General features: G+C 40.6%; 2 protein-coding genes across 5 annotated transcripts in view; one reads left to right on the top strand and one right to left on the bottom strand.

The window, feature by feature from the left end:
• Window positions 1-11,524, top strand: part of Ak2 (Adenylate kinase 2) — a 37,711-nt gene extending 26,187 nt beyond the window's left edge. The window contains exons 6-7 of one of the 2 annotated variants that reach the window (XM_068380027.1): window positions 1,741-1,821; window positions 10,306-11,524. In XM_068380027.1, the coding sequence (XP_068236128.1) occupies window positions 1,741-1,821; window positions 10,306-10,334 (110 nt within the window). In that variant the 3' untranslated portion in view covers window positions 10,335-11,524. Of the gene's footprint in view, window positions 1-1,740; window positions 1,855-10,305 lie in introns of both variants that reach the window. The other variant, XM_068380032.1, reaches the window with a different exon arrangement.
• Window positions 11,518-27,419, bottom strand: part of LOC137646969 (apolipoprotein D-like) — a 227,335-nt gene continuing 211,433 nt past the window's right edge. For all 3 annotated transcript variants that reach the window (XM_068380057.1, XM_068380042.1, XM_068380050.1), the window contains exons 4-5: window positions 11,875-12,035; window positions 11,518-11,709 (exon numbers count right to left, since the gene is read on the bottom strand). In XM_068380057.1, the coding sequence (XP_068236158.1) occupies window positions 11,638-11,709; window positions 11,875-12,035 (233 nt within the window). In that variant the 3' untranslated portion in view covers window positions 11,518-11,637. The remainder of the gene's footprint in view (window positions 11,710-11,874; window positions 12,036-27,419) is intronic.

Below are 27,419 nucleotides of genomic sequence, written 5' to 3'. Positions count from 1 at the left end.
GAAGGCCTTTAAAATGTTATCTTTTGACTCTTGGATTGTAAACATCATTTATCCATTTGGCGAACAAGACATTCGGATGATTCTTCTGCATTCTGCGCTTCATAACCCTTTTATCCCCAAAGGATGTACTGGTACGTTTCACAAAACTCATCCCTTTACCCCCATGGACGTACCGGTACGTCTTTGCAAAAAAATGCTATTTAAAATTTTTTTTGCATATTTTTGATAATTTTTTTGAGAAACTTCAGGCATTTTCCAAGAGAATGAAACCAACCTGACCTCTCTGTCAAAAATTAAGGCTGTTAGAGCAATTTAGAAAAAAATATACGGCAAAATGTGCCTGAAAAAAAATAACCCCATGGGGGTTAAGGGTTGGAAATTTCCAAATAACCTGGGTGTAAAAGGGTTAAAGGGTTGTGGATTCTTCAAGTGATACACCAAGAGTGGTTTGATCTTGGAATTCCTGCTGGCATTAGCAGTGAACAGGAGGGTTACATGGTCTTTCAGGGGCACGTGATCACTAATTTCCTTCCCTCCTGCTGTAATGTAGGTCGTCCTCGGCATCTTTTTCCAAAACAGCTCGGTCTCTTCACAATTGAAAACTTTGTTAACGTAACACTGAATCCACGATCTGCATTGTCCTGACATCAGAGCTCGCAACCTAATGTCGAGCAGTGCTATGGATACCGGTTCTCTTAAAATTCTCAAACCATCCCTGTCTCACCTTAAATGTTATTTCTTCTTGTTCAGGACACATACCTGTTACCTTCTTCATGACACATACCTGTTACCTTCTTCACGACACATACCTGTTACCTTGTTCACGACACATACCTGTTACCTTGTTCACGACACATACCTGAGGATGCCAGAAAACTTTCAATCAATCAATCAATCAATTGTTCACGACACATACCTGTTACCTTGTTCACGACACATACCTGTTACCTTGTTCACGACACATACCTGTTACCTTCTTCACGACACATACCTGTTACCTTCTTCACGACACATACCTGTTACCTTCTTCACAAGGTCTATATACAAAGCCTTTGTCTTCATAAAGAAAGTTTTGAGTATTATAGCAGTAACACCTAAGTAACTATTTAACATCGTCTAAACCAGGAGGTTTCTGTTTCGTTACTGTCACGACCCGTTTTGTAACATCCATTGGTTTGGTAGCTTTTTTGTTTATGAAAAAAGTGTACAAATTGTCGATGTTGTACGATTGTACATTTTTGATAATGTCTGTTTTCAGTTCTACGGTTATCGCGTTCTTTTAACTGCCTCCCTTAATCATCTTGGAGGCCATTTTCATTATAATATACTAATGTACTATATTCACAGAAGTAATAGTATCAACAAAGCACAAAATTATAATAATGATAATATTATGAATGTACAGTATGTATGTGGAGAAAGGGTTAGGAGAATATTGGTTTGTGTCTCAAGAACACAGGTCAACATAACAATGAAGTATGGAATTAAATTATCAGGAAAGTTTTAAGGACATCCAATGGTAACATTTTGCACAGAAGGATAAATGAGATCAAGAGGTTTTTGTTTTCCCGTTACTTTATTATTGTTTTTACGATTTAATCTAGAGTATGTTGGGAAAACCTACATTTAAATTGACATACCTTGCCTAGATCGCACCATTACTGGTGTGCAGTTAGATTATTAATTTTAATTCCCCAGTTGTTAACCAATGTTTGAAAATTGAAGTTTTGTGTTTTACAGGTCTCCACTGTGCCGTTGATGCTTCTCGCCCAGCTGCCGAGGTTTTCAATACTATAGATACAATTTTCCAGAATGCTAAGAGTAAGGACTTGGTGATGTTTCTATAAGGACCAGGTACTCCATATCTTTTCTTTTGCATGAATTCACTCTCTTTTTTTTTCAACTGAGCCACAGTATTAAACCAACTAATACAAGGAGTGTCACTGATTTGTAGTCACCTGGTTTCCTTAACACAATTGATTTATAGCACTATAGTCGATTTCTTATAATGAGGCGCATTTGCTCCGACTCTCAGCGGTGCCCTTTTAGCTCGGAAAAGTTTCCTGTTCGCCGATTGGTTAGAATTATGTTGTCCAACCAATCAGTGATCAGGAAACTTTTCCAAGTTGAAAGGGCACTGCTGCGAGTTGGTGCAAATCTGCCTCGCTAAAAAAAATGGACTATAGTGTATACCCTTATTCAAATTATATAATTAGTCCTTAGGGTTTGGTGGTTGGTCATTTTGATAATTTACCCTTAATTTTCTTTTAAATTATCCTTAATTTCCTTAGAATAAACCTTTATTTAATCCTTTATTTCACTAATATTACCTTACCCCTTTTTTTCTTTTATTTTAATCAGTTAATATTTTCATTTACTCATGCATTATACTAGAACAACAAAGGTTCTTATTTCTTGTAACAGCTCTGAGTTTGCAAAGAGGATTTTCTTTTCATTGGTTTAATATCATTTTGTGTTGTCCCGAGTGTTTGCATAGGAATTGGGCGTCATTGAAATGCTACCACCAGTATTGCTACCAAAGTTTTGTCTTTGCATAACATGGACCCTGGCTAAGCAGTATATGTCATAGAAGCTGACCACGGAAACTCACAATAGGTGTTCTATAGGCTCAAAATGAGGTAGGCGTGTCTTCTTTTGGGAGGGAGTGAGTTTGGATCAGTCTAAAAGACCTCCCTAGTGTCAGTTTCGAAAACCTGGAATGGTATATATACACCTGCATTTCTTCAAGTCCTTGAATGCTGGTACGGTTGGTTTTTGCCTCATGTCCGCCAACTCTAATAGTTGTCTTTGCCATACACAGGACCCTGATCATGTGTGCCCTTTATATTTGGAGAAATGTTACCAAAGTCATTTGGTTGCTTCTCTTACTGTTAGCTTTGTTTCTAACACCATCTTGTGTACCATTGTCCTGGATCTATTGTACCTGACAGGAGGGAAAACTTCCAAGATAATGTAGAAGGGAGCATAAAACACATCAGTTCAGTTCTGACATATTGTAAACAGTGTTGGAGAGTATGAAATTTGTAGATACCCTTTTGCTGTTATTTTCAACTATATAATTTTTGTCTTTTTTCCTACATAGAATATAGGTAGCTTTAATATGCTAGAGGCCTTTTAGGCTGTATATTTTGATTGACCCATCAGCTATACTGTGAATTAATCATTAGTTATATTTTGAATGACTCATCAGCTATACTGTACTGTGAATTAATCATCAGTTATATTTTGAACGACTCATCAGCTATATTTTGAATGACGCGTTAACTATATTTTGAATGACTCGTTAACTATATTTTGAATGACTTCACCTATGTTTTGAGTGACTCTTCATCTATATTTTGAGTGACTCTTCATCTATATTTTGAGCGACTTATCAGCTATATCTTGAGTGACTCATCAACGCTGGCCACATCTGGTCAGTGGCCAGTGCTGATAAGTCATTCAAAATATACAGTCTAAAAGGCCTCTAGCATATCAAAGCTGCTCATATTCTATGTAGGAAAACAACAGAAAAATTATATAGTTGAAAATAACAGCAAAGGGCCTCAGTTAGATTTTGCCAGTCATCTCTATCTTGAGCTTTTAAAATAATACTTTTCCATTCATCTCCTCCTACTTCGCTCTTCATAGTCATCAGTCATGTAAGCCTGGGTCTTCAAACTCTTCTAGTGCCTTGTGGAGCCCAGTTGAAACTTGGGCTAAGAATTATATAACATTATTACAGCTAGGATCTTGTGGTGGGGCTTTGAATTTTCAAGTGCCTTTTATATGAATGCTACTCCCCTTTGTCTCTAGAAGTATTAGTAGAGAAACTGCTACTGTGAGCAAACTAATGGTTACCTTGCTAATCAAGCTGGCTCCAATAATCAGGATGTCTGTTGAAGGGGCTTTTTTTTAAGAGAAATAAGGACCTTTATTAGGTCGTAGGTTGGCTAGGGCATCAGCCACTCGTTGAGATACTACCGCTAGAGAGTTATGGGGTCTCTGACTAGCCAGACAGTACTACATTGGATCCTTCTCTCTGGTTACGGTTCTTTTTCCCTTTGCCTACACACACATCAAATAGTCTGGCCTATTCTTTACATATTCTCCTCTGTCCTCATACACCTGTTAACACTGAGGTTACCAAACAATTCTTCTCTCAAGGGGTTAACTACTACACTGTAATTGTTCAGTGGCCACTTTCCTCTTGGTAAGGGTAGAAGAGACTTTTTAGCTATGGTAGGCAGCTCTTCTAGGAGAAGGACACTCCGAACTCAGACCATTGTTCTCTAGTCTTCGGTAGTGCCATAGCCTCTGTACCATGGCCTTCCACTGCCTTGGATTAAAGTTCTCTTGCTGGAGGGTACAATCGGGCACACTATCTAATTTCTCTCCCTCCTGTTTTGTTAAAGTTTTTGTTATTTATTTAGGAAATATTTATTTTAATGTTACTGTTCTTTAAATATTTTATTTTTCCTTTTTTCCTTTCTTCACTTGGCTATTTTCCCTGTTGGAGCCCCTGGGCTTATAGCATCCTGCTTTTCCAACTAGGGTTGTAACTTAGCAAATAATAATAATAATTAAGCTTCTTTCACATTACAATTTCCGAAAGAAGAGTGACGTCTTCATGATGCACCGGTTACATTTAGACATTTGAATTTTGTTTTTGCATAATGTTCATGTTTCCAAGAATCTTTGGCGAGAAAGTTATAAGTGAAACGTTTCTTTACCCATGAAGTACTAAATTTTTACATTTACTATATTTCAATATATGTTACAGCATGTGGGGTAAGTTAAAAATTTTTCTTGCTAGATAGTAGTTTTTGTAAATTGAAAAAAAAAAAGTTATTTTCCAATTTTTTATTTACTGTAGCACGTGAAGTTGTAGATTACTTGTATGTGTCAGTAAAGGTAGTTTAGCTTCTAGCCCCACACAATTCTATAGTTTTTTAACCATATCACTGATATTACTATTAGCTAGAATTTTTTTTCATTCTCTAGAGATGTTGTTATTGGCTATACCATAATTGTCTTTATTCATTTGGTATAAGTATAGTAAGTAATTATGGTAGCAGACTGTTGAAGCATCATATTATCTTGGAAAATATAATAAAGTTATTTCCGGATTTTTTATGTGAAATAATTGAAATAAAACTAACATATTTACCAGTTTTGTATTTTTCTTAGTAAAGAAATATGTAAATACTATGTTATAGTTATCAAACTTGAAATTTTATTAAGAGTAAATTCTTTTAAAGTGAAAGGTCATGATTTAAACTTTTTCTCTGGACTAAATAGTTATGCTTAAGCTTTATGGGATTCTCTTACTGGTGCTTGAAGTTTTACGCTCTATAAAATGTTCCCTTCGCTTTGGATAATCTAACTGACCTGAGATCAAACTTTCTAATATATAGCACTGATAATTTTATTCCTTAAAACCAAAATCCTTAATGACAGATGGTTTTAATTGCTTAAAGAGTAGGAATGCAACTGAAAATGATACTGTACTGATATTTACAATTCTTTTATCACTAGTTTTATGTTTTTCCACAGAGCATTATCTGCTCTTAAGTTTATTACATTAATTTTCTTGCAAGAGAAGCTTTTGCATGTACACTATTCTGCATATGACATACTTCATTATTTACTGCATCTATTTATTTGTTTCTGAATTTTTACGGAGTATCTGTGTCTTACTTTGTATTGTCTCGGGTATAGAGACATTATTTGTAGGTTACTTATTGTTAAGTGATACATTTTCATTATTTTATAAAGTAAGAAAGACTATAATTGATTAATTGTATATGGATATTCAAAGTATTGCATTACTATATAAATGAAAACCCATAATTTTTACATTTGCATTCAGGTGACTTATTGTTCCTTGATCACCTTAGACTCCAATACAATTTTTTTTTGTCTGCTAAAATTTAACTTTTCATCGAGAGAATCTTAATGATTCTCTTTCTGCTCTTCCCTTCTCTTTTCTGCAGATATTACTTTGGTCACTTATTTTTGACAAGTGATTGACCTAGAAACTTGTTTTAGTCTGGGAGATCTATTATTGGTGTGATTTTTTGGGTTGGTTGTCCGTGCATGGAGGTTTTACGCCGACGTGAATGTGGCAGAGTTCTCTACTAGAACAGTCTGATGACAAAGAGCAGGTGTTCCTTACTGCGTACTTGATACCTCTTGGAGAATGATTGGCTTCTGTGAAGGGAGAGGTGGGTGTGGAGCAGGTAAAAAAGCCTTTTGACTTGAGTTATGAAGAGCTGTATTTCCTTGCAGTAAGTGAAATTTTAGTGACTAACGAGATTGAGAGCGGAGGGTTCTTCTGTTGGAGTGGGTAGGACATCTACACATGCTTTAGGGTCTAGAGTAGGACGGATGAGCTGTCCGGAGGAACCTTTGGGTATTCTTTGGTTTTGTGAGAGTACAGATCCTATTTGGGAATGAACCGCTGACACTAAGTTTGTGAAAGAGGTCCATGGTTAGTGTCCCACATATCACCAAATGTTGGATGCACGGGCGGGGCGGGGTGTCATGGTTGTAGTATGTCATGGAGCAACAGCTGTGTCAGGGATTGAGTGGAAAATCTGCAGTTGGTCTTGACACAGGAGATAAGATTGTCTTATTCCGGTGTGTTTGTCCGATGCTTGCCTGAGAGTGAAGAGTCGTGGGATCAAAAGTCCGGTGATTGGCAAGCCCAAGTCCTGTGATTTTGGCTTCCTAGTGGCCTAATCCACAAGGAAGTGCTGAAATGCTTAAGGATGAGACCAGCTCCTTGGTGGAAAAGTGGGAGGAAGATCTGTTGCAAACTGGTACAGTAGTTCCATGATATCTTCAGCATTGTTTGACATAAGATGTAGTTAAACTCTTATCTTCTTCTATCCCACTATTATCCTTACATTAAGGGGTTGGTTGCGTGATGCACCCTCTCCAATGCCTTCAATCAAAGGGATACTCTTCCACCAAACCTCTTCTCTCCTTATCATACTTCACCTTATCTTGCCATCTAATTTTCTGCCTCCCTCTTGATCTTCCCCCGTAACAGGTTCCTCCCAAGCCTTCATCCCTCCCTCCCCACCATCCATTCTCAACACGGGCCCACACCATCTCGGTCGTGGCTTTCTTATCACCTCTGTAATCTTTACTATGCCTGCCATTCTTCTTATGTCATCATTTTTCAATCTTTATACTCATCTCTGTTCTCTCAGGCTTTTCTTCTTTTTTTTTTTTTGTCAAGAGGCCATGTTTCTGATCCATACATTAACACCGGTCTTATTACTGTGTTATAGATCTCGCGTTTAGTTTTGATCGGCATTTTCTTATCACATACAACTCTTGCCACTTCTCCCAGGCAGCTTTTATCCTATTCTCAATGTCAGCCTCACATCTTCCCTCCTGATTTGTAGTTGATCCCAAGTACTGTATCTAAAATTGTTCTACCTGTTTTATAGACATGCCTCTACTTTCATGCATGGCTATCCTGTTCTTACTTTCCTTACTGCTCACCATAGCTTCAGTCTTATCACATTTACTCTCAAGCCACCCCTCTCGAAAGTCCCTTGTTACTCTACAACCCTTCTCTTTAAGTCTTCCTCATTTTCAGCAGTAATCACTAAATCGTCTGCATTTAGTAACTCCCACAACTCTTTTATTTCTGATCTCTTCACTTAACACATTCATGACCACCACAAATAGAATGGGACTTAATGCTGACCCCAACAACTGTTATTACTTTTGTCCTTGTTCTTTTGTAAAATCACCCCTACCCTTCTAATCAACTTGTCTGGGATTTCTTCTTCCTCAAGCACCAAAACATCACTTCTCTTGGTACATACATACATGCATATACCAAGGCACTTCCCCCAATTTTGGGGGGTAGCCAACATCAACAAATGAAACAAAACAAAAAAGGGGACCTTTACACTCTATGTTCCTCCCAGCCTAACAAGGGACTCAACCGAGTTCAGATAAGCCTTCTCTAGATTTACAAAAACACAAAAGAGCTTCTGGTTTCCTACTTGCCTTTTTTCCTGTAGCTGCCTTACTATAAAGATGGCATCCACAGTCCCCCTTCCCCTTGTGAATTCTTAACTGCGTTTTCCCAATCTTTACAATCTCTATCCCTCATTTAGGACCCTCTCAAAACATGCTTCTGGTTTCCTACTTGCCCTTTTTCCTGTAGCTACCTTACTATAAAGATGGCATCCACAGTCCCCCTCCCCTTTGTGAATTCTTAACTGCGTTTTCCCAATCTTTACAATCTCTCTATCCCTCATTTAGGACCCTCTCAAAACCTTTCCAAACATGCTCTGTTAGTTTAATTCCCCCTGTAGTTACCACATTCTATGGCATCACCTTTCTGCTTAAATATAGATACCATTAAACTTTCCTCCCAGTCTTTAGGCAATATTTCCTCTTCCTATATTGCTCTTAATAAATCTAGCATCCATTTTTGGCCTCTGTAGCTAGTATCTTGATCATTTTATTTTGAAATTCTGATGGATCTAGTGCTCTACCATATTTCATTTTACTCGATGCCCACTTCATTTCTGTATCTCTGTCACTGGCCCCTCTGCCCTTTGTGGTTCTTCCAGCTCCTCTCTCTCATTTTCAGGTCATCTGCCATTTTCAGTAGTCAATAGTTAAAAATATTCTCTATTATATTACTATCTCTATCCTCGATAATTGCCAGTTGCCTCAAATCCTGTCTTTGCCTTTTCCTCAGGTTTGAAATCCTATAGGTATCCTTTTCTCCTTCCCTGGTTCCTAGCACTTTATTAAATTGCTCAACTGCTCCTCCAAAGGCTTTACAGAATCTACTTAACTACTAGATTCTATTTCCCTTTCTCTGAACTGTTCCTCTGAACCCTGTGCATTCCTTACTTTCCAGTCCTTAAATGCCCTCAATTTTCTTTTAACTCGCCATTGCATCTCTCTGTCCCACCCCTGCTTTTCTCCTTTTGACACACCATACTCGCTGGTTCTTTCCACTAATTCCTCTGTTTCCCCGTACACATTTCGTTCATACCCATTCAGATATTTTCTTCATACCCATTCAGATATTTTCTTCTATTACCCTGATCACTCTTGAGTTCAACCTTCCCAGGCTCATCTCTCAAAATCCTCCTAAATTGCTCACCCTTTTCTCCTTTAAGGTCCCAAACCTTAATTCTTGATCTCGCTCTTTCTCTCTGGTTTTCTACATCTCATTTTAAAATCCGTCACTACCAGTCAGTTGTTTAACACATGCTTCCCCCATAATCACTACAGTTCATTACATTGTTTTTATAAACTTTGACCATGATGCACAGTTATCTATTTGGCTTAACATCGCAATTCAAATGCTGAGTCATCCATCTTCATTTCCTTTTCCAAAGCCATGGCCTCCATGTACCTCCTCATATTCATCCCTTCTGTTTCCCACTCTACCATTCATATCTGCTCTTATGATTAGGTTCTCCTCCTCTTTCACTGTTCTTATAGCTGCCTCAAACTAAATAATTCTTTTTATTCTTGGCAACCCACTGAGGGGTATTTGCTGAAATTAAATTTACTATCTGATCCCTTATTATTGGAATCTTTAAAAGCCTATTATTTATTCTCAAGGGGTAAGCTACAGCACACTAATAGTTCATTGGCTACTTTCCACTTGGTAGGGGTGGGAGAGACTTTAGTTATGGTAAGGAGCTCTTCCAGGAGAAGAACACTCCAAAATCAAACCATTCTTCTCAGACTTGGGTTTTGAGTAATGCTCCTTTGAAATGTCATTGACTTTTGTTTTGATTAAAAGTTTTGTCACTTCATTTGGTGTCAAAATAATGTAATTTATTGATCTATTATAGAAAACCATTAAGTTGATGGAATTTTGTCAATGATTTATTTTTTTCATACGGGGAAAGACCTAACATCTGTATATATGACTTAACATCTGTATATAAGATTAACAAGAACATCTGTATTTAAGATTGTCAGTGCCTGAACTTCAAACCCAGCAAGCTGATGTGTGGGTTTTCTTGCAATGGGAAACATTTATCATGGCTGGAAATGGTAGAGATTGATAGTCGTTTATTTAAACTAGCGAGGTAATATTTCCTCTCTGAAGTCTCAGAGCCGATTTAATTCTTTTTTATTTCCTCTTTGAAGTCTCAGAGCCAATTTAATTCTTTTTTATTTCCTCTTTTTAGTCTCGGAGCCGATTTAATTCTTTTTTTTTTTATTATATCAAAGGGTCATGTACTAAAGGACACGTATAATTTAAGAAAATGAAAATTGTGTAACTTTCCTATATTGCAGAATTTGCCAGCAGCCTAGGTTCCAAATAGTAATTTCAACGTATTCAAGCTAACGGAGTGATCCCTAAGGTTCCTGAGACAACCAGCAAATTAAGACTGCCATTTGAAAGTCACTTTCAAGATTAGAATTCGAAACAGGATTGGAGTGGCTGCTTCGGTGCGGCTGCCCTCAACCAGCAGATTCAACTGCCAGCGTTGTTTATGATGATTACCCTGGTTTGTACAAGTCAAAAACAACTTTGTTAGGATTTAAGGTACCCTTATGATTTTGTGAAATTGGAAAAATAAGTGATCGTACTTTTCAAATTAGAGACTTCTGGTCAAGACGGTTTATGCATTCTTTGAGATTTTCATTTATGTCACGTTATAACGGTATTAGACATGCTGCGTAAACAGAGGCTAGGCATGAAGTGGAAACATGAAGAGGCAGCTGAAAGTGTTTCCTTGTTAAATATTATAATCTAGACACTTCTAGACACTGTCACAAGCTGTCACAAGTCCTCTTTTATGACAAGTTTTAGCCTCTCACTACCTCTTTTTGTATTAAGCTTCAACTTGTTCAGAAGAGATGTTTCCCTCTGTATCTAGCTATTTATTGGCTTTTAATGGCTTGTTTGCTAGATTGTATATAGGAATTTTAACAATATTAGAGATTATATGATCAAGATCCTATTTTAAGGGGCTTTATTCCAGTAAGCATTGGATTTTTTTTTTTTTGCTTTTATATTTGTCATTTGTATATTATCTCTTAAGCTACTAGACCTATATAGGTTTATCCTTTCAAGTCATTCAGATCTTGCTGATATATATAAAGTCTTTGAGAGGGTCTGCTTTTTGTTGATAGTCATCTGTGAGGATATAATGTAGATAGAATGAAGGGGACCCAAGGTTATTTTCGTGATTATCAGAGGATGCTTATATCAGTTAGATCAACTAAATTATTTTAGTGATTATCAAAGGATGCTTATATCAGTTAGATCTCTAAAACTTAAAGGTTTTTTAAATGTGGTCTAGTTCATTTTGTGTTTGTTTTCATAAGTATGGCCAGGTATGTCTTGGTGAATTTTTGTGGATATAGTTGTTAGTGTTGCATGACATGGTATGGTATGGGTAAAGTGACGTGATGGTTGTCTAGTGAATTCACAAGTGGTATCTTTGTAATGAAATAGCACTGTGTGCTGAGGGTATAAAATTGGGTTGAATAAAATAAATATTCTGTATGCAGTATTTTACTTACATTTTTTTGATTCGCCAGGCAAAGAATTTTCTTGCGATACAGATGGTTTTGGTTAATCCAATTTAAATTTCAATACTTTTGTTTTCCTTTAATTAATCACAGGTCTGAATGAGTGTGACAGTTACTCTGAACAACATCAACAAGTTCACCGGTGTCTATGCCGTAGCTCTGAAAAGAGACGAGAGCATTACAAAATGGAACTTATGGGGTTTCAAATCATTTCTGAAATGGATTTCAACATTTCACAATGGTTGACAGTGATATGGTAATTTTCTTAGACAAAATGGTGTTCCATTAATAAAATGTCATATACAAGAAACAAGTCGGACAAACCTCAAAAATGCTACGGCAATGTTTTACTGCCTCTGGATTTAGCGTTCGGTTACGAGAGTAGATAAACACAAATTCGGTTTTCATTCCCATTATACTGAGACAGGAGTGGATGCAAGAGAATGTGTCGTAGTCTGTATCCACAATGTCAAATGGAGGAGAAACTGGAAAAAAAATAATTGATAATTAATTTTGCATATACAGTAGTACTGAAATTCCTTATGTTCAATGTATACTGTATAGATCATTTTAAAAGTACAGTGCCTATAGTTAATGATACCTGTATTTAATTGTTAATATGTTTTTATTCTCATTGTTCCAACACTTAAATATAAACCCTTTCACTCTGTACTATGGATATATACTTTGTCAGAAGCTGAAAATAGCCATAAAATCTTTTAAGCAAGGTATAACAACCCGCCGCTAATTAGGTGTGGTAGACAAGCCACCTGCTCCCACACCCACTGGTCATGACGACTTTTGCTTTTTGTTCTTTCACATTAACTTTAAAAAAAATAACTGGCCATTACTTTAAAATTCTCTCTCTTTTCAGGAGTGTCTGTTGATGTTTGAGGACTGCTGATATGCAGGTTTACCCTGGTGTTGAAGGTTGCCTTCATATTCGCTGTGGAAACTGATCATCATGCCCTTTGTCCTGCTTGCAGATGTCACTTTTGCTCGCTGGAGTCTCCGTAGGATGGTTGTCAGGAGTGGTCATCCTCCCAGTGGGTGTGATAAGTTAGAAGACTAAAAAAGAAGTCTCGAATCAATTCTTCTCCTTCGGGGTCATCCTCGAAGGCAAAGAAGTCACGACTTTTTACTCAGGCGTCTCGTTCCCTCCCCGTTCGGTCTCCTCCAGAGAACGAATGATTAACATTGATGACCAATTGACCCCGGGGCAACCCTTAGGTTCAGAGGCCTGTCGTTTTCCTTAGCAAAGCTGCACCAACCTTGGCCACAGGGGAGCCTCATTCCGTTGAAACTCTGCATCAATTCCAGGCTAACATGGGGATTTTGGGTTCCCCTCTAAGGAAATGCTTTTGGAGGTGCTACAGCAGAGACATTGCTGGAGTACACACCTGCCTCCCCAGGGGTTAACCACAGTCTTTCCTTTAAGAGAGACTCGGGTGGGTGACCATCCAGAGCTTCTCGTGCCCGTACCTGCAACTCGCTCCACATCTGCTCTTTCACTCTTTGATCATGTGGCTCCAGGGTACGCACGAGAGCAGTTGCAGACTGGTGCTCCTCGGAGTCATGACCAGTTAGGGAATACTTTTGAGGTCAACGCAGAAGCTGACCACAGTCAGTCTTCCAAGCTTGCTGATTATGCAGCACACCATCAACCTGATTTCGCTCAGTGCAGCGAGATCCTACAGCGTATGGCACATGGAGCTTCTTCGCTAGGTGTTGAGCACCTCTCGTCCGTGAGCAAGGCCTTCCTCACCCGAGGGGTCAATCCCTTCAGTATTTAGAAAAAATGTTCCCAATTTGTAGCTACTAAGATGGGCCCATCTTACAATTGTTGCTGGGGCCAAATCCTCTGCCTTCTCGCTTCTGGCTTCGCTGACGGGATGCTTCGTCGAGAACACTCAACAGATGTAGAACATCCTGCCAAGTGGCCTGAAGGCCAGTGGAGACATTAATGATGGCCAGAGACTGTTCCAACCAACTCGCAGCTTTGCTTGGAACAGTTCTGAGGAGCTTCCGCCACAGCTCCCTTCGGTTCAAACTACGGCGAGGATAAGCCAACCTGTACAGGGAGGCCAAACAGACTGCATAAATCTAAAGCAGTTAGCCCTCGCCACAGGTGGCACTGCTTAACCGGGCCTTTCTGCCCTCATCACGCCCCTCTCGGCCTTCTTGACACCAGTAGAGAAGGCGTTCGTTCATGTCGGGGTATGAGATTCCGGGACCCCCTATGGCCGAGAACACCTTCTTGAGTTCCCCTTTAGGAATCTTTCTAGCTCAATGGTCCACTGGCCAAAGCTTCCTGCGGTATATTTACTCGCACGGTAGGCCTCAAACTCTCTCGGGAATCGGGCAAAACTCTGGCCAGTTTCTAGCTGGAAGATTCCAGGCTTGGGGTTCTTCCTGGAGTCGAGGACGAGCAGATCGGACAGACTGCGTTCTGTCTGGAGGGACTGGACCTGGTCGGTGGAGGCATCAGATAAGCTAACACTGGAGCAGGAAGTGTCACTACCAGAATCTTCACTGGTAGACTCCTGTGATGATGTCATTTCGGGTATGGCTGGCCTGTTGGTGTCCTTGGCCCCTGTCTATGCTAGGACTGCCTCAGCCGTAGCTGCTGGAACCTTTTCTGGCCTACTGGCTTCGGCCAGGTTGACCAAGAACTGCTCCTCTAGTCCACCGGCTGCAGTCTCTGGAGGACTAAAGGGGTTAGTGGCTGGAACAGGCGAGGAAGCAAGTGGTCCACCCCAAGCAGGAGACTCCCAAAAGCCTGGTACAGGTGGGAGCAATGGGGAGAACTCTGGAGAGGGCTGGAGACCTCCAGTCACTCGCCCCTCTCTAGTTTCCGGAATGGCCAGACCATTGACATTTGGCCAAGCTGGGGACGTAGAAGGAGCACTGGTGGTCACTGTGGTTGTGACCCCATTGGCATGTTGGTGACGTCTCAACATTCTTTAGCGCTGCCACTATAAGTGTCAGGGACTTAACCCGAGTTGCCAGGTCACTGACAATCGTGACGAGGTTCGCCACATCCTGACTAAGCCTCCTCTTAGCCTTTCGACTCTTGTTCGTTGACTGCCATTTCTAAAGGTTGGTGTTTCCCTGGTTACCGTTACCGATCACATAATCCACCATGATCGTAGGAGCGCTGCATGGTGGAACACCGCAATAGGAGCCTCCACTTGTCACGGTTGTGTGCTAGTGCCTGGGTCTGGGCGAAGGTTTTTCCTGTTCATTCAGCAATGTTGTCAGTCCACCTCTTTCTCTGCCGCCCTCTTCTCCTCTTCCCCTGAACTGTTCCCTGGAGAATTGTCGTGGACAGGCCACTTGATCTTGTTGTGTGGCCATACCACTTTAGTTTTCTCCTTTTCACTGTGGACAGCAGATCTTCATAGCGTCCTAAATGTTGTCTCACTCTTCTGTTGACTTCTTCACTTGTGACATGCTCAATGTACGAGATGCCAAGCACTCGTCTGAAGCATCTCATTTCTACAGCTTGGATCTTTCTCTGTAGCTCTGCCGTCAGTGTCCAGGATTCACAAGCATACAGAAGGATGGAAATAACTAGGGCATGCAATAGTCTCAATTTGGATTTGACAGCGATGTTTTCGTCTTTCCAGATTGGATTCAGTTTTGTTGGCGCCGCTGTTGTTTGCGCGATTCTTGCATGGACTTCTGGTTTGGATCCTTCTTGGCTGATGATTGCACCAAGGTACTTGAATTGTTGGACTGTTTCAAGTTGTTGACCACCGACCACGATTTTTGCTGATTGGTTCGTCGCTGTTTCTCATTAGCTTTGTTTTTTTTTCAGCACTGATTTCCATTCCGTATCTGGTTGATGTTTCATCCAGACATTTCACGAGGTTGACCAGCTCATCTTCGTTCCCTGCCAGGCCATCAATATCATCAGCAAACCGAAGGTTGCTGATTGTTCGTCCTCCGATGCTAACTGTACTCGCATGATCTTCGAGTGCATCTGTCATAATTTGTTCAAGGAAGATGTTGAACAGGGTTGGTGACAGAAGGCAGCCTTGGCAGACACCTACTGAAGTGTGGAACCATTCGCCTATTTTGCCTTGGGCAAGGACCGCGCTGGTTGCTTTATTGTACATCTGTTGGATCGTCTGTATAAGTTTTTGTCCCATGTTGTACCTGTTCATTGTGGCCCAGAGGGCATCATGCCATACGCGGTCAAATGCCTTTTTGTAGTCAATGAACACATGGAAGATGTCTTGCTGGTGTTGGCTGTACTTCTCACACAGAACTCGAAGATTGAAAATCTGTTCTGCTGTGCTCCTTCCTCTTCTAAACCCAGCTTGTTCTTCAGCAATGATCTCTTCTGCCTGGGGGTCTCAGTCGGTTCAGAATGACTCTCAACATCACTTTGCTTGCGTGGCTGATAAGGCTAATCGTTCTATAGTTTCGGCATTGCTGTAAGTTGCCTTTTTTGGGACGCGTGATGATGAGGGACTGTGTCCAGGGTGTGGGCCATTCACCTGTCTGCCAAATCTTGTTGCAGATGCTAGTGAGGATGTCAGTCACTGTCTCTCCGCCATGCTTTATAAGTTCTGCAGGGATGTTGTCTACTGCAGCTTTTCCATGTTTTAGCGATCTGATCGCTTCCTCCACTTCTTCTCTCAGAACTGGGAAGTCGTCGTTGTTAGATGATTTGTGGCACGATGTTACATTGGGATCTCCATTGGTCTGGTAGTTGTAAAGGTTGGAACAGTACTCAGTCCACCTCTTGAGTATGTCTTCTTCTTCCATGAGGCAGTTCCCTGCTTTGTCTTGGATGGTACTGACTTGTGCTTGCTTTGGTTTTGTTAGATCTTTCACGATGTGGAACGCTCGCCTACTGCTGTTGTTCTCCAGCTTTTCCTCAATTTCTGTACACTGTTTTCCAATCCAATCTTCTTTGGCTTGGTTCATGCTTTTTCTTATCTTGCGGTTGATTTCTCTGTACTCTGTTGCTCCAGTGGGTGTGGTCTTGTTCTTTTTCAGTTCTCTTCTTTTGTCGCACATATCCAAGATTTCATCTGTGACCCATCGCTGTTTCTCCTGCGAACGTTTCCAAGCGTTTCATTTCCAGACTCTATCATGACTTTGTTGAATTGAGCTGTCAGCATTTCCGCGCTGTGGTCTTCCTCAAGCGTTAACAGTGGGGCAAACTTCCCTCCAACTGTTGCCTTAAAGGACTCTGCGATGTTGGGGTCCCTCAACCTGTCCAGGTTGAATTTCATCCTGGTGTTCTTGGGCTTCTTGATTGTTGATTGTTTTCAGCCTAAGTTTGAAGTTCACAAACACCAGATCATGGTCACTACCGACATCTGCACCAGGGAAAGTTCTTGTCGTAGCTCCTTTGATCCCCGATCTGAACCGATTTTGTACAAGAATCTAGGTAAAAAAATCTAGGTAAGAGGTCAAGAGAACAGACCCAGCTAACAGCATAATTGCATCATATTTTTCAGAGATAAGCCACTTTAAGGTTTAAGTAAAAAAAAAAACAATGATACTAAGAAAAAAAAAGTGGCAGAGTAGGGGACACAATGGTGTAAGGTACTTGGATGAAATGCTGTCTTCATAAAAACAAGAAAAATATTTATTTGAAAAGGGAAAAAAGTTTATATCATTCCTGAGAGAAAGAAAAAAATTTCAATCCTCAATGGTACACCCAGAGGGATGGCTAAATAGCATACCAAATATTCTATACCAAGTTCCTAACACTACACTACAAACATCTACATGTTATAGTACAAAATAAATGCCATTATGTGTACGTTGCTGTTCACAATTTTTGCTACAAGCTAGGCCAACTTGATGAGTACTAGTTCAATAATCCTCTGTAAGAAATATCTAAATTTGTTTCACTGCATCCTTGATGAGAATCTATTCAGTACTAAATCACTATACCAAGTTCACAGTAGTTTATAACATCTCGGAATGTTCACGTCACTCCAACAATTCTATGGGTTAACAGGACACCCAAAGTATGTCTGATATACATACGTTCCCGCAGTCCACTGGCTGGGCTATTTCACTGCAATTCAGGTCAAATCCCTCACTTGGGAATTTCTATCAACATACATTGTCTACAGTATGGTTTTTTCTTTTTTTTCTTTAATTAAGAAACCTATTCTGGTACCTCTACTTGTCTTCAACTCTTGTTTCCACTTCAAACCCTACGGGGAGTAGGGCGGGCCCCAAAATTAAGTCACTGTTAGAAGTGAAAGACTTTCCTACTTCATCTGTCGCTTTTTTCCGGGACTTTTCGGATAGCGCTGCTCCCTGTAGGGTTTGAAGTGGAAACTAAAGTTGGAGACAAGTAGAGGTACCAGAATAGGTTTCTTATTAAATAAAAAAAAAAAGCATACTGTAGACAATGTATGTTGATAGAAATTCCCAAGTGTGAGGGATTTGACCTGAATTGCAGTGAAATATCCCAGCCAGTGGACTGCGGGAACGTATGTATATCAGACATACTTTGGGTGTCCTGTTAACCCATAGAATTGTTGGAGTGACGTGAACATTCCGAGATGTTATAAACTACTGTGAACTTGGTATAGTGATTCAGTATTGAATAGATTCTCATCAATGATGCTGTGAAACAAATTTAGATATTTCATAGATGATTATTGAACTAGTACTCATCAAGTTGGCCTAGTTTGTAGCATAAATTGTGAACATCAACGTACACATAATGGCATTTATTTTGTACTATAACATGTAGATGTTTGTAGCATAGTGTTAGAACTTGGTATAGAATATTTGGTATGCTATTTAGCCATCCCCTCTGGGTGTACCATTGAGGATTAAAATATTTTTTTCTCTTTCTCAGGAATTATATAAAAATTTTTTTCCCTTTTCAAATAAATATTTTTCTTGTTTTTATGAAGACATTTCATCCCAGTACCTTACACCATTGTGTCCCCTTCACCACTTTTTTTCTTAGTATCACTGGTTTTTTTTTTACTTAACCTTAAAGCGGCTTTTATCTGAATAATATGATGCAATTATGCTGTTAGCTGGGTCCCCTTGCCCAGTATAAATCAAGGGGTGGTGCCCAGTGCTCCGTTTTCTTGACCTGTTACTTAGATTTTGTGGGGGTATTCCACCATTTTACCTTTTCGTGTAGTGAATGTTGGAGTGTGGTCGGTATTTGGACACTAGGCAGTTAGAGTGCTACCTCTTGCCACCGTCCCCAAACCACTACATTAATGCCTCGTTCCAGTTCTTCCAAACGCTGCTCTTTTTAGCAAGATGTCAATGCTGTGTGCAGGCTGTTCCCAGTCCCCGGCCCTCACTGTCATAGGGCACAACAAAGCACTGCTTTTTGAGAGGCCAGGAGGCACTTCGGGACCTCCACCTCAGGTTTCCTCCCCCTTGCGGGAAAGGACCTTCTTTTCCTGCTGTGCATCAGCCTTCTGCTTGCCACCATCTGAGCTTGTGCCCCCTCCTGTTAGAGTGCACAAGGCTACTCACCAACCTCCTGTGAGTGCTGAAGAGTCTTCATGCTTAGTCTTGTGCAGCTTTGGCGCAATGGTGCACACACCTTAGTTTTGTGAGTTGTGCAATGTTGCGCAAGCTCATCACGTTGATGAAAGCCTGCGCCGCACGTTCAAACTCATAGCAAGTATCTGACACGCACTACCTTAGTAGTGTGCTCTGCGTTCATTATCGCACACTAGTTCTATGGCAGCCAGATCTTACTAGTGAACACGATATGGCATCTTTTTGCTCAGGTGGAATGCACATACTTGAGTCTAAGCTGGGTTTGGATTCAGGTACCCCATGTCATAGTAATTTTAAAAGGTGGTGGCCTATGTGGTCAGGCATAGATTGTCTGTATAGATGACTCTGCGGATAACTGGTGAAAATGGTTGATCGTTCGTATATATATATTAGCAGTAGTGGTGCAAAGACTAAACCCAGTGGTAGGTCATTCTTTTGTGCTCTAATCTGCTTTCAGTGCCATCCATCTCTACTTAAATTTGTGGTTTTCTAAGATGCTTCGGATTATATCCCCTATAGTCTTGTTTTTCCATATTTTGGATAGGTTCAGAAGTAGGCCTGTGTGATTCAATGTCGTATACAGCTGTAAGGTCTACGATCACTGCTCCGGTGATTTGTTCCCGTTCAAATCAGTTCTCGGTTAGGCTGAGGACCTGGCCACACCCGGAGTGTCTTGCTCTGAACCCAGCTCGGTCTGGGGTGAGGAGGTTGTCTGCTGTGTTTGAAATTGTTTAATATTATCTCAAGAGTTCATAGAGAGTACATAATAATGATATGGGCTTATAGCTCATTGGGTTTGTTGGATCTTTGTTCAGTTTCAGGAGGGCAACTAATTTATTTTTCTCCATTTTCCGAGTTTCTTCTTCGTTCTTTATGCGAATTAAAGAGAACACTCACTGTTGTGCCTTTGGCCCCAGAGGTTTCAGGAACACATTCAAAATACTATTTTTCTGCAACTTTGTTCAACTTTAGCAAGAAGATTTATCATAGGGCTACCTTCATCTATGATTGTCGTCTCTTCCTTTGGCGACATTCTTTGTTCTTTGGTCAACCATTTGTTGGTGTACAATGTCATTGAGCTTTACGCCTGCTACTCATTGTGAGCCATCATTGCTGACTCTTGGCTCACTAGTGTAGGAGCATATTCTCCCATTTCAATGGTGTTTAAGCTGAAAAAGTCATCGTTGTATGAGGTGGTATAATTGTCATACAGTTCTTTAATTTGGTCAGTCATTCTTAGAATATTTTCCTCTTTGCAGCCTTTAGGTATATTCTTTTGAGCTGGTATCCATACTAGTTTGACAAATTCATCATGTTGACTTGGTTCACTTGGTATGATGTCAATATGTTGTTCAATCATTTCAGTAAAGGCTGTACATTCTGCTTTCCTCATCTTAGGCGATATTTTGATTGCCTGTGTCTTACTTGGTTGAATTCAATCAGTACTGGTCAGTGTTGGGACCTTGGTATGGGGTCTAGAACTGATTGAGGAAGGAGATCGGAGCGTGTGGAATTATTGAATGGAAGGTCTGGGTTGTAACCTCTCTTCCATCCTCTGCTGGTGAAGGTTGGGGGGTTCTATTGGGTTATATAGTAGCTCAAGGTTATTGCTCAGAGCCCAGGAAGTTACCTTTTCTCAATTTGCATTTTCATCCTCATATCTCCAATTTGTACTGTGGCTGTTAAAGTCCACAATGATTAATTTAATTTTCCCCTTAGGGTCTAAGGTAGGGCCACTCAAATGGTTCATTGGGTTTATATATGGTGATGATGATCAAGTGTGGTGTTCAAGTGTGCTGTCTCCACCTTAAATATTTCAGTGGGGCCATTTCCTATTTTAGCAGTACTCATTACTAGTGAATTTTCTTTGACAAGGGGTGTGGTGACGTGGGTTCTCCCTCGCTGATCGATGCTGTGGCAACCCTCAGGGTTAAAACCTTTTGAGCTGGACTATCAGATCTGTGGATGAGAGAATTCTCGCGTCTTAAGTGTCTCCCCTGTCAAGGAGCCTTCTTGGCTTCTGTGTCAGCTGCCATTGGGTTGTTTGCCGTGGCCATCCTCCAAGCAGTCTCGTGGCTTGACAAGATGGCTGACCCTGTGATGACTTCATGCAGATGACAGGGTGGTTATGTCAACTCGCAACTTTGTTGCAAAGTACAGGAGACTTGTGCTAACCTTTTTACCAAACCAATGGGCTATCCTAACTTGGTAGTGAAGAAGAGGAATGCAGTGTTGTCCCAATTTGCAAAAAAAGTTAGTCCAAAAGCAACTTGTGCTAAGAAATACATCGTTGATGGATTCCACGTCACTCCTTAGAATCAACAGCAACAGCGCAAAAGTTTAAGAATGCTTTGCAGCATTCCCTGATCCACTGTGCAGTGACTTTCAAGATTCCTGGCCTTTCAAAGGTGTCTGCAGCCATGTCTATGGCTATGACCACACCTGCAAGAGCTGTGGCCAAAAAAGCTGCTCTGGGCTTTTTTTACCTCAATCAGGACCACCAGCAACTTCTACTTGAAGGTATTCATACACAGCCATTTTGAGGCCCTCTAACCTGGCTAGTACAGGTAGGAAGAGGGGGAAGTTGACGTTCCCCCTCTCCTACTGCTGCAAATAGGGGCATGCTCTCATGTCATTGAGCAACTTGGCAGTGACACGGAGCTGTCCATTAGGTAGTGAGTTTCCTTCGGAACTGTCACTTGTTAAGTTTTCAGGACTGTCACCCACTCCCTATTATGCAGACTAATAGAGTTCTTGATTTATTATCCACCAACATCGGCGAAAGCTCTGGAGGTGGTGGAAGGGTTGCTGGAAAAGAATGTGCGAGTTGTTGTTCCTGACAGAACTGGAATCTGTAGTTAACTTCCTGCCTAAGAAGTCTACTGGGGGCTGGAGACCAATGATTGACCTTTCTCTCCCATGAACCAGTTTGTTTGGTAAACCAGATTCAGGATAGAAATTATACAAATTTTACCGACTTGCATCAGAAAGACGTCATGAGATCGCTTACTCCTTTTCTCACGATCTAGGAATCATGATAAACTGAGAAAAAGCTTTATCTTCCTCCCAAGCAGAGGGTGAAGTACTTGGGCATGCAGATAGACAGCAGCAAAGAGAGACTTTACATCAGTCAGATTTATTAGCATGCTCAGAGACAGAACCACCGTTTTCTGTACAAGATGGTGTTTCCAGCTAGACTTTGGCAAAGTCCTCTCGCTCACCTTTCCTTAGAAAAGATCATTCCTTATGGGCATCTCCAGAAATCCCTAAAAAGACATTTTATGATCACTAGATGACCTCCAGGGATTCACTGAGCCCTCCTGAACCGTGGGGGGCACATTAGATATGAGCCAGTCTTGCTTGGAGGCTGGACTAAGAAAACTAAGGCTTCATCTCACTCGACTCTGCTCTGTTCCTCTGTATATGCACCTGTTCTGGAATGCATTGGAGTTGTGGGGTGCACACAGGGGTGATCTCGTTGCAACAAATGTATAGTCGGCAGAAGAAAATAATGTAAATCGTCCTGGAAATGTAAGCAGTTTTTCCCGCACTTGAAGTAGTGCTGATGAGTGACACTATTGTAGAAGCTTGTTTAAAAGCAAAAATGCAAAGTTTACCTTTTCAAGTTGACAAAACAGATATACATCTGGTGGTGAGCAATGCCGTGAAGCTGTCAGTCAGGTGCATTCTTGGCAAGAGGAATTTGCTAACTAGATTCATTCAGTTTCCTTGGGCAGGTTGTGGGATCGGAATGGTCCCTACATCTTTACATAGCTGAAAGGTTTTTTTTACCTTGTAGGGCTTACTAAAAGTCAACCTGATTGCATCATGGCTAAACAAGGTCCTCTTGGTATTCTATACCATGTTCCAAACCCATGGGCAGTGTTTGAGGGCACTAATACCAAAGGAATCTTCTAGCCCTGATTTGCTGGTTGGTCAACTGAGTATTGATCATGCTCGGGTTCAGGATGACCCTGGTGGCTCCCAGATGGCCACAAGTCGAGTGGTATCCCAATCTATTAGCTCTTTTAGGCTAGGCCCTCAGAGAATTAAACCCATGGAACGTGCTTCTCTCAACTGCACCTTCAAGAGGAAGTTGCTTACACTATGTGGTTGGAGACTCCAACATCACTGAGGAAAGGGTTTTTTTGCAAGGGATTGTACACAGGATATCTGGAGACTATTAATGGTCCTCTATAGCTGTCTAACAGAGAAAGTGGGTTATCATCTACTGTTGGTGTTACAGGAATTATTATTATTATTATTATTATTATTACTTACTAAGCTACAACCCTAGTTGGAAAAGCAGTATGCTATAAGCCCAGGGGCTCCAACAGGGAAAATAGCTCAGTGCGGAAAGGAAAAAAGGAAAATAAAATATTCTAAGAAGAGTAACAACAATAAATATCTCCTATATAAACTATAAAAACTTTAACAAAACAAGAGGAAGAGAAATAAGATAGGAGAGTGTGCTCGAGTGTACCCTCAAGCAAGAGAACTCTAACCCAAGACAGTGAAAGGCCATGGTACAGAGGCTATGGCACTACCCAAGACTAGAGAACAGTGGTTTGATTTTGGAGTGTCCTTCTCCTAGAAGAGCTGCTTACCATAGTTAAAGAGTCTCTTCTACCCTTACCAAGAGGAAAGTGGCACTGAACAATTACAGTGCAGTAGTTAACCGCTTGGGTGATGAAGAATTGTTTGGTAATCTGTGTTGTCAGGTGTATGAGGATAGAGGAGAATATGTAAAGAATATGCCAGACTATTCTGTGTGTATGTAGGCAAAGGGAAAATGAACCGTAACCAGAGAGGAGGATCCAATGTAGTACTGTCTGGCCAGTCAAAAGACCCCATAACTCTCTAGCGGTAGTATCTCAACGGGTGGCTGGTGCCCTGGCCAACCTACTACCTTAGACATGATGCTTTTTGCCCCCACATGAGAGAGTGGCTGACTAAACAATACCCACAAGGCCAAGAAAGTGATGAAGGCTGTTTGGCACTTCCAAACTGATGCCTTCATCATCTGTGCCCTGCAAAATTCTTTCAGAAGGGCTATCAGAACATTTCAAGTGCACTCGTGTATCTTGGCCAAGAGAAAAGTCTTGATTGCTGCTGTGAAAGGTTACCACAGCCTTCAGACTATAGGATATAGACCTCTCCTTGTCAATGCTCGTGAGGAGCTTTAAGCAGTCTTGCCCCAGCCCGGAGCTTAGCCCTTTGAGTAGTTCATGACCAGTGTTCTCGGGCCTCTGTATACATAGTGTATGAGCATTTTGAGAAGATTGTCAGACAGATCTTTCTCTCAAAAGTGCCTTTGCTAGCCTTAGCATCGGCGAAGAAAGTAGCTAGTTTAAGGTCCCTCTTATCAACCCAAGCTGAGGGTTGGAAGAAGGTCTTTAGTTTTGTGCCTGGATCAATGGCTAAAACCCAGAACCTGTTCGCCAGTTACCTAAGGTCTGAAATCTCCATCTCCTCATTATTGAAATGTTGGGTGGTATTGGAGAGGAGATGTTTATGTATTCTGTGAGGTCTCTACAGTGATATTTAAAGAGGAGACTACATTTCAGGCCTGAGACTATAGAATAAGCTTCCACGAGACAGCCAATTGATTGAAGACATTAAGGCTTTCAAGAGGAAATTGAAGACTTATATTATCAGTCATACAGTAGTGACAATTTAACAGTAAATGAACAGTACGCGATATGAAACGTTAAATACTCTGAATGAACAGGGTAAAACGATAGTGGAGGTCCTGAAGAGAGTGGGGTTTCCCAGCTGTATGGGACCGGAAAGGCAGCCGTCAAAGTAAAGTGTGTCAATGACTCCTGTTAGTACTAGTAGAGTAAAGAAAGGCTTTGAGAAATGATCAAAACAGAACACCTCAACCAATGAGGGGGTTAAGGCTCGAATGAGAGCTCATGGAGTCATGGGTATTTGTCCTTCCTAGCCCTTCTGAAAGAATTTTGCAGGGCACAGATGATGAAGGCATCAGTTTGGAAGTGCCAAACAGCCTTCATCACTTTCTTGGCCTTGTGGGTATTGTTTAGTCAGCCACTCTCTCATGTGGGGGCAAAAAGCATCATGTCTAAGGTAATGCATTTGATATAAAACTGGAATGAAAGGTAGAATTAACTGGCTCTTCTGCTTCTTTCCTTTCATTTCTTAGGGGTGAAGCAGTCGTACTGTTACACACCAAATCTAGGGTTGATGCTGTCAAGATGCATTTCTGAGCACCATTCTTATTAGACTAGATTTGAGAGTAGGAATTCTACTTCATTTTCACTTTATGAGGGAGAGATGCAGTATTTTATTCCATACTGCATCTCCCCTTTGGCGAATGAAGATTCCTATGTTGACCGAGTACTAGGTCCATACCAGTAACTAAAAACTAGGCCTGGCCCTATCAGCCTAGACAGATGAAATAATGTTGCCAATAATCGGGCTTCAGCGGAAACTCTCTCTCAAATTAACATCCTATTTGGCGATTGTTGGTTCCAGTTTTGAGATTGATTGTAAAACTTATTTGGATCCATTCTCATGTAATTCATGAAATCTAGTTCTGAATCACTTCAACTTCCATAGTATTGTACCATGACTTCCAAATTTTCTTGTCTTTCCAACCACTCTGCATTAAATTTTTTTCCTCTTCCTTGCTTTTTTTCCAGCATACAGCAATAACAAAATACAGAAGAATTTTCTTTTTACGCATATAACTGTCCATTTTCCCACCGCTCTTGGTGCCATCACGAGTTACCTCCACCAGGCTCTCACTGCTCATTTGGATGCGAACATAAACACCTTTACCAAAGTTTGTACGATGAGAAACCATGTTCTGTTGTGTGGACGAAGCCTAACCCAACTCTGTTGAAGGAATGCCTTCCTGTTCTAAGTTACTGCACCCAAAAAAATTCTGCCAACTCCTGTATTTTGAAATTAGGGAGTGAAAACATAGAAGAACGTGACAAGAGTTAGTCTTAGATCCCTTCCCGGGGTTTTACAATAGGTTGTTCTTAGCAATTAAGAGTTTGGGAGACAGGAGGCCATTTCTAGATGTCTTGATTCTAAACAGGCACTGTATATAGTTCTGACAAAGTTTTGATGGAAAGAGGATTGTATGTTTTTCATAGATTTGACATGCTTATTTCAACTCCCTATTCACCTTTAACCATGGAAACACACTGGTTTATGAACAGCTCGGGAAATATATTAATTCAAATGTACGTGTCTTGGACTCAGAACTGGCCCTCAGGTATTCACCAGCGTGATAACTCCAATCTCAAAATAGTTGAGATTTCTGAACAGAGTTTTCTAGTACCTAGACAACTGGCTAATCTTGAGAGGATCAATAGAAATTATTATGGTTCAGCAATGTGGTTTCTTAGGTTATTAAGGTAATTGGGAGTCCTTGCTAATGTGAAAATTCCCTTCTGATTCCAATTCAAATGATTCTACATATAGGAATGATTAATAGCAACTGTGCCTTTTCAGGCTTTTCTACCTGCAAAGAGGATTCAGCCATTCTTGGATTTGTTGGACAAGTTCAAACAGATGATTCTACCTCATTAATCCTTTCTCCTTCTAATGGCATTTCATCTTTCATTGCATATTCCATTCTAAGGATAACCTTCAATCAAAGGGATTAACCGGTGATGAAGTGTGGGACAGAGGTAGATGGAGAATGCTGGCTAGAAACATTGACTCCACATAGAAATGGGAAGGGATGCAGACAAAGAAGAAGAAGAATTGCATATTCCATTCTCATCATGTGCCTTTCTTCTATTTATCATAAGCCTGACCTCATGTGATATTTCATGCATTTTGTTAAGCAAGCATTGCAAATCCTGTGGTTTTCTGCTAATAAGGACAGCATCATCAGCATCCTTTAGATTGGCTAATTTCCTATTACCAATTGAATTATGATAATTTTATTTCTATACTCACCCGAGATTACTATCATGCCCCTCACCTCCCCACCAATTAGTGATGTCAAGAGGCTGTTGAGCATGTTTTAGCATACCCAAGCACTGATTGCCTTGCACTTACTGCCATATAACTCTGTACTCCAGTACTCGGAGGAAAGATGAGTAAGCTTCCTCTGAGCTCCACTAGAGGGACAAGGCTAGTACAGTACAATGAAAGAAAATAAGTTTTAAGATTTAGGATGGACATCGACTCAACCAGTTTCGATTGGAAAGCAATATGAACTTCTGGTGAGAATAGAAATAGTTAATTTTATTATCAAAATGAGGTTTTTACTAGCTACCGTATACAATCTTATGGACTAAGTTAAACTCCCCACTACAACTCCCCCTCCCATCCCTAAACTTAAAAAGGGAAGCATTTTTGACAGG

Source organism: Palaemon carinicauda, chromosome 1 (assembly GCF_036898095.1).
Source record: "Palaemon carinicauda isolate YSFRI2023 chromosome 1, ASM3689809v2, whole genome shotgun sequence".
NCBI classification, from domain to species: Eukaryota; Metazoa; Arthropoda; class Malacostraca; order Decapoda; family Palaemonidae; genus Palaemon; species Palaemon carinicauda.
Note: the sequence above shows the minus strand (reverse complement) of the source record. Positions and strands in the feature narration are given on the sequence as shown.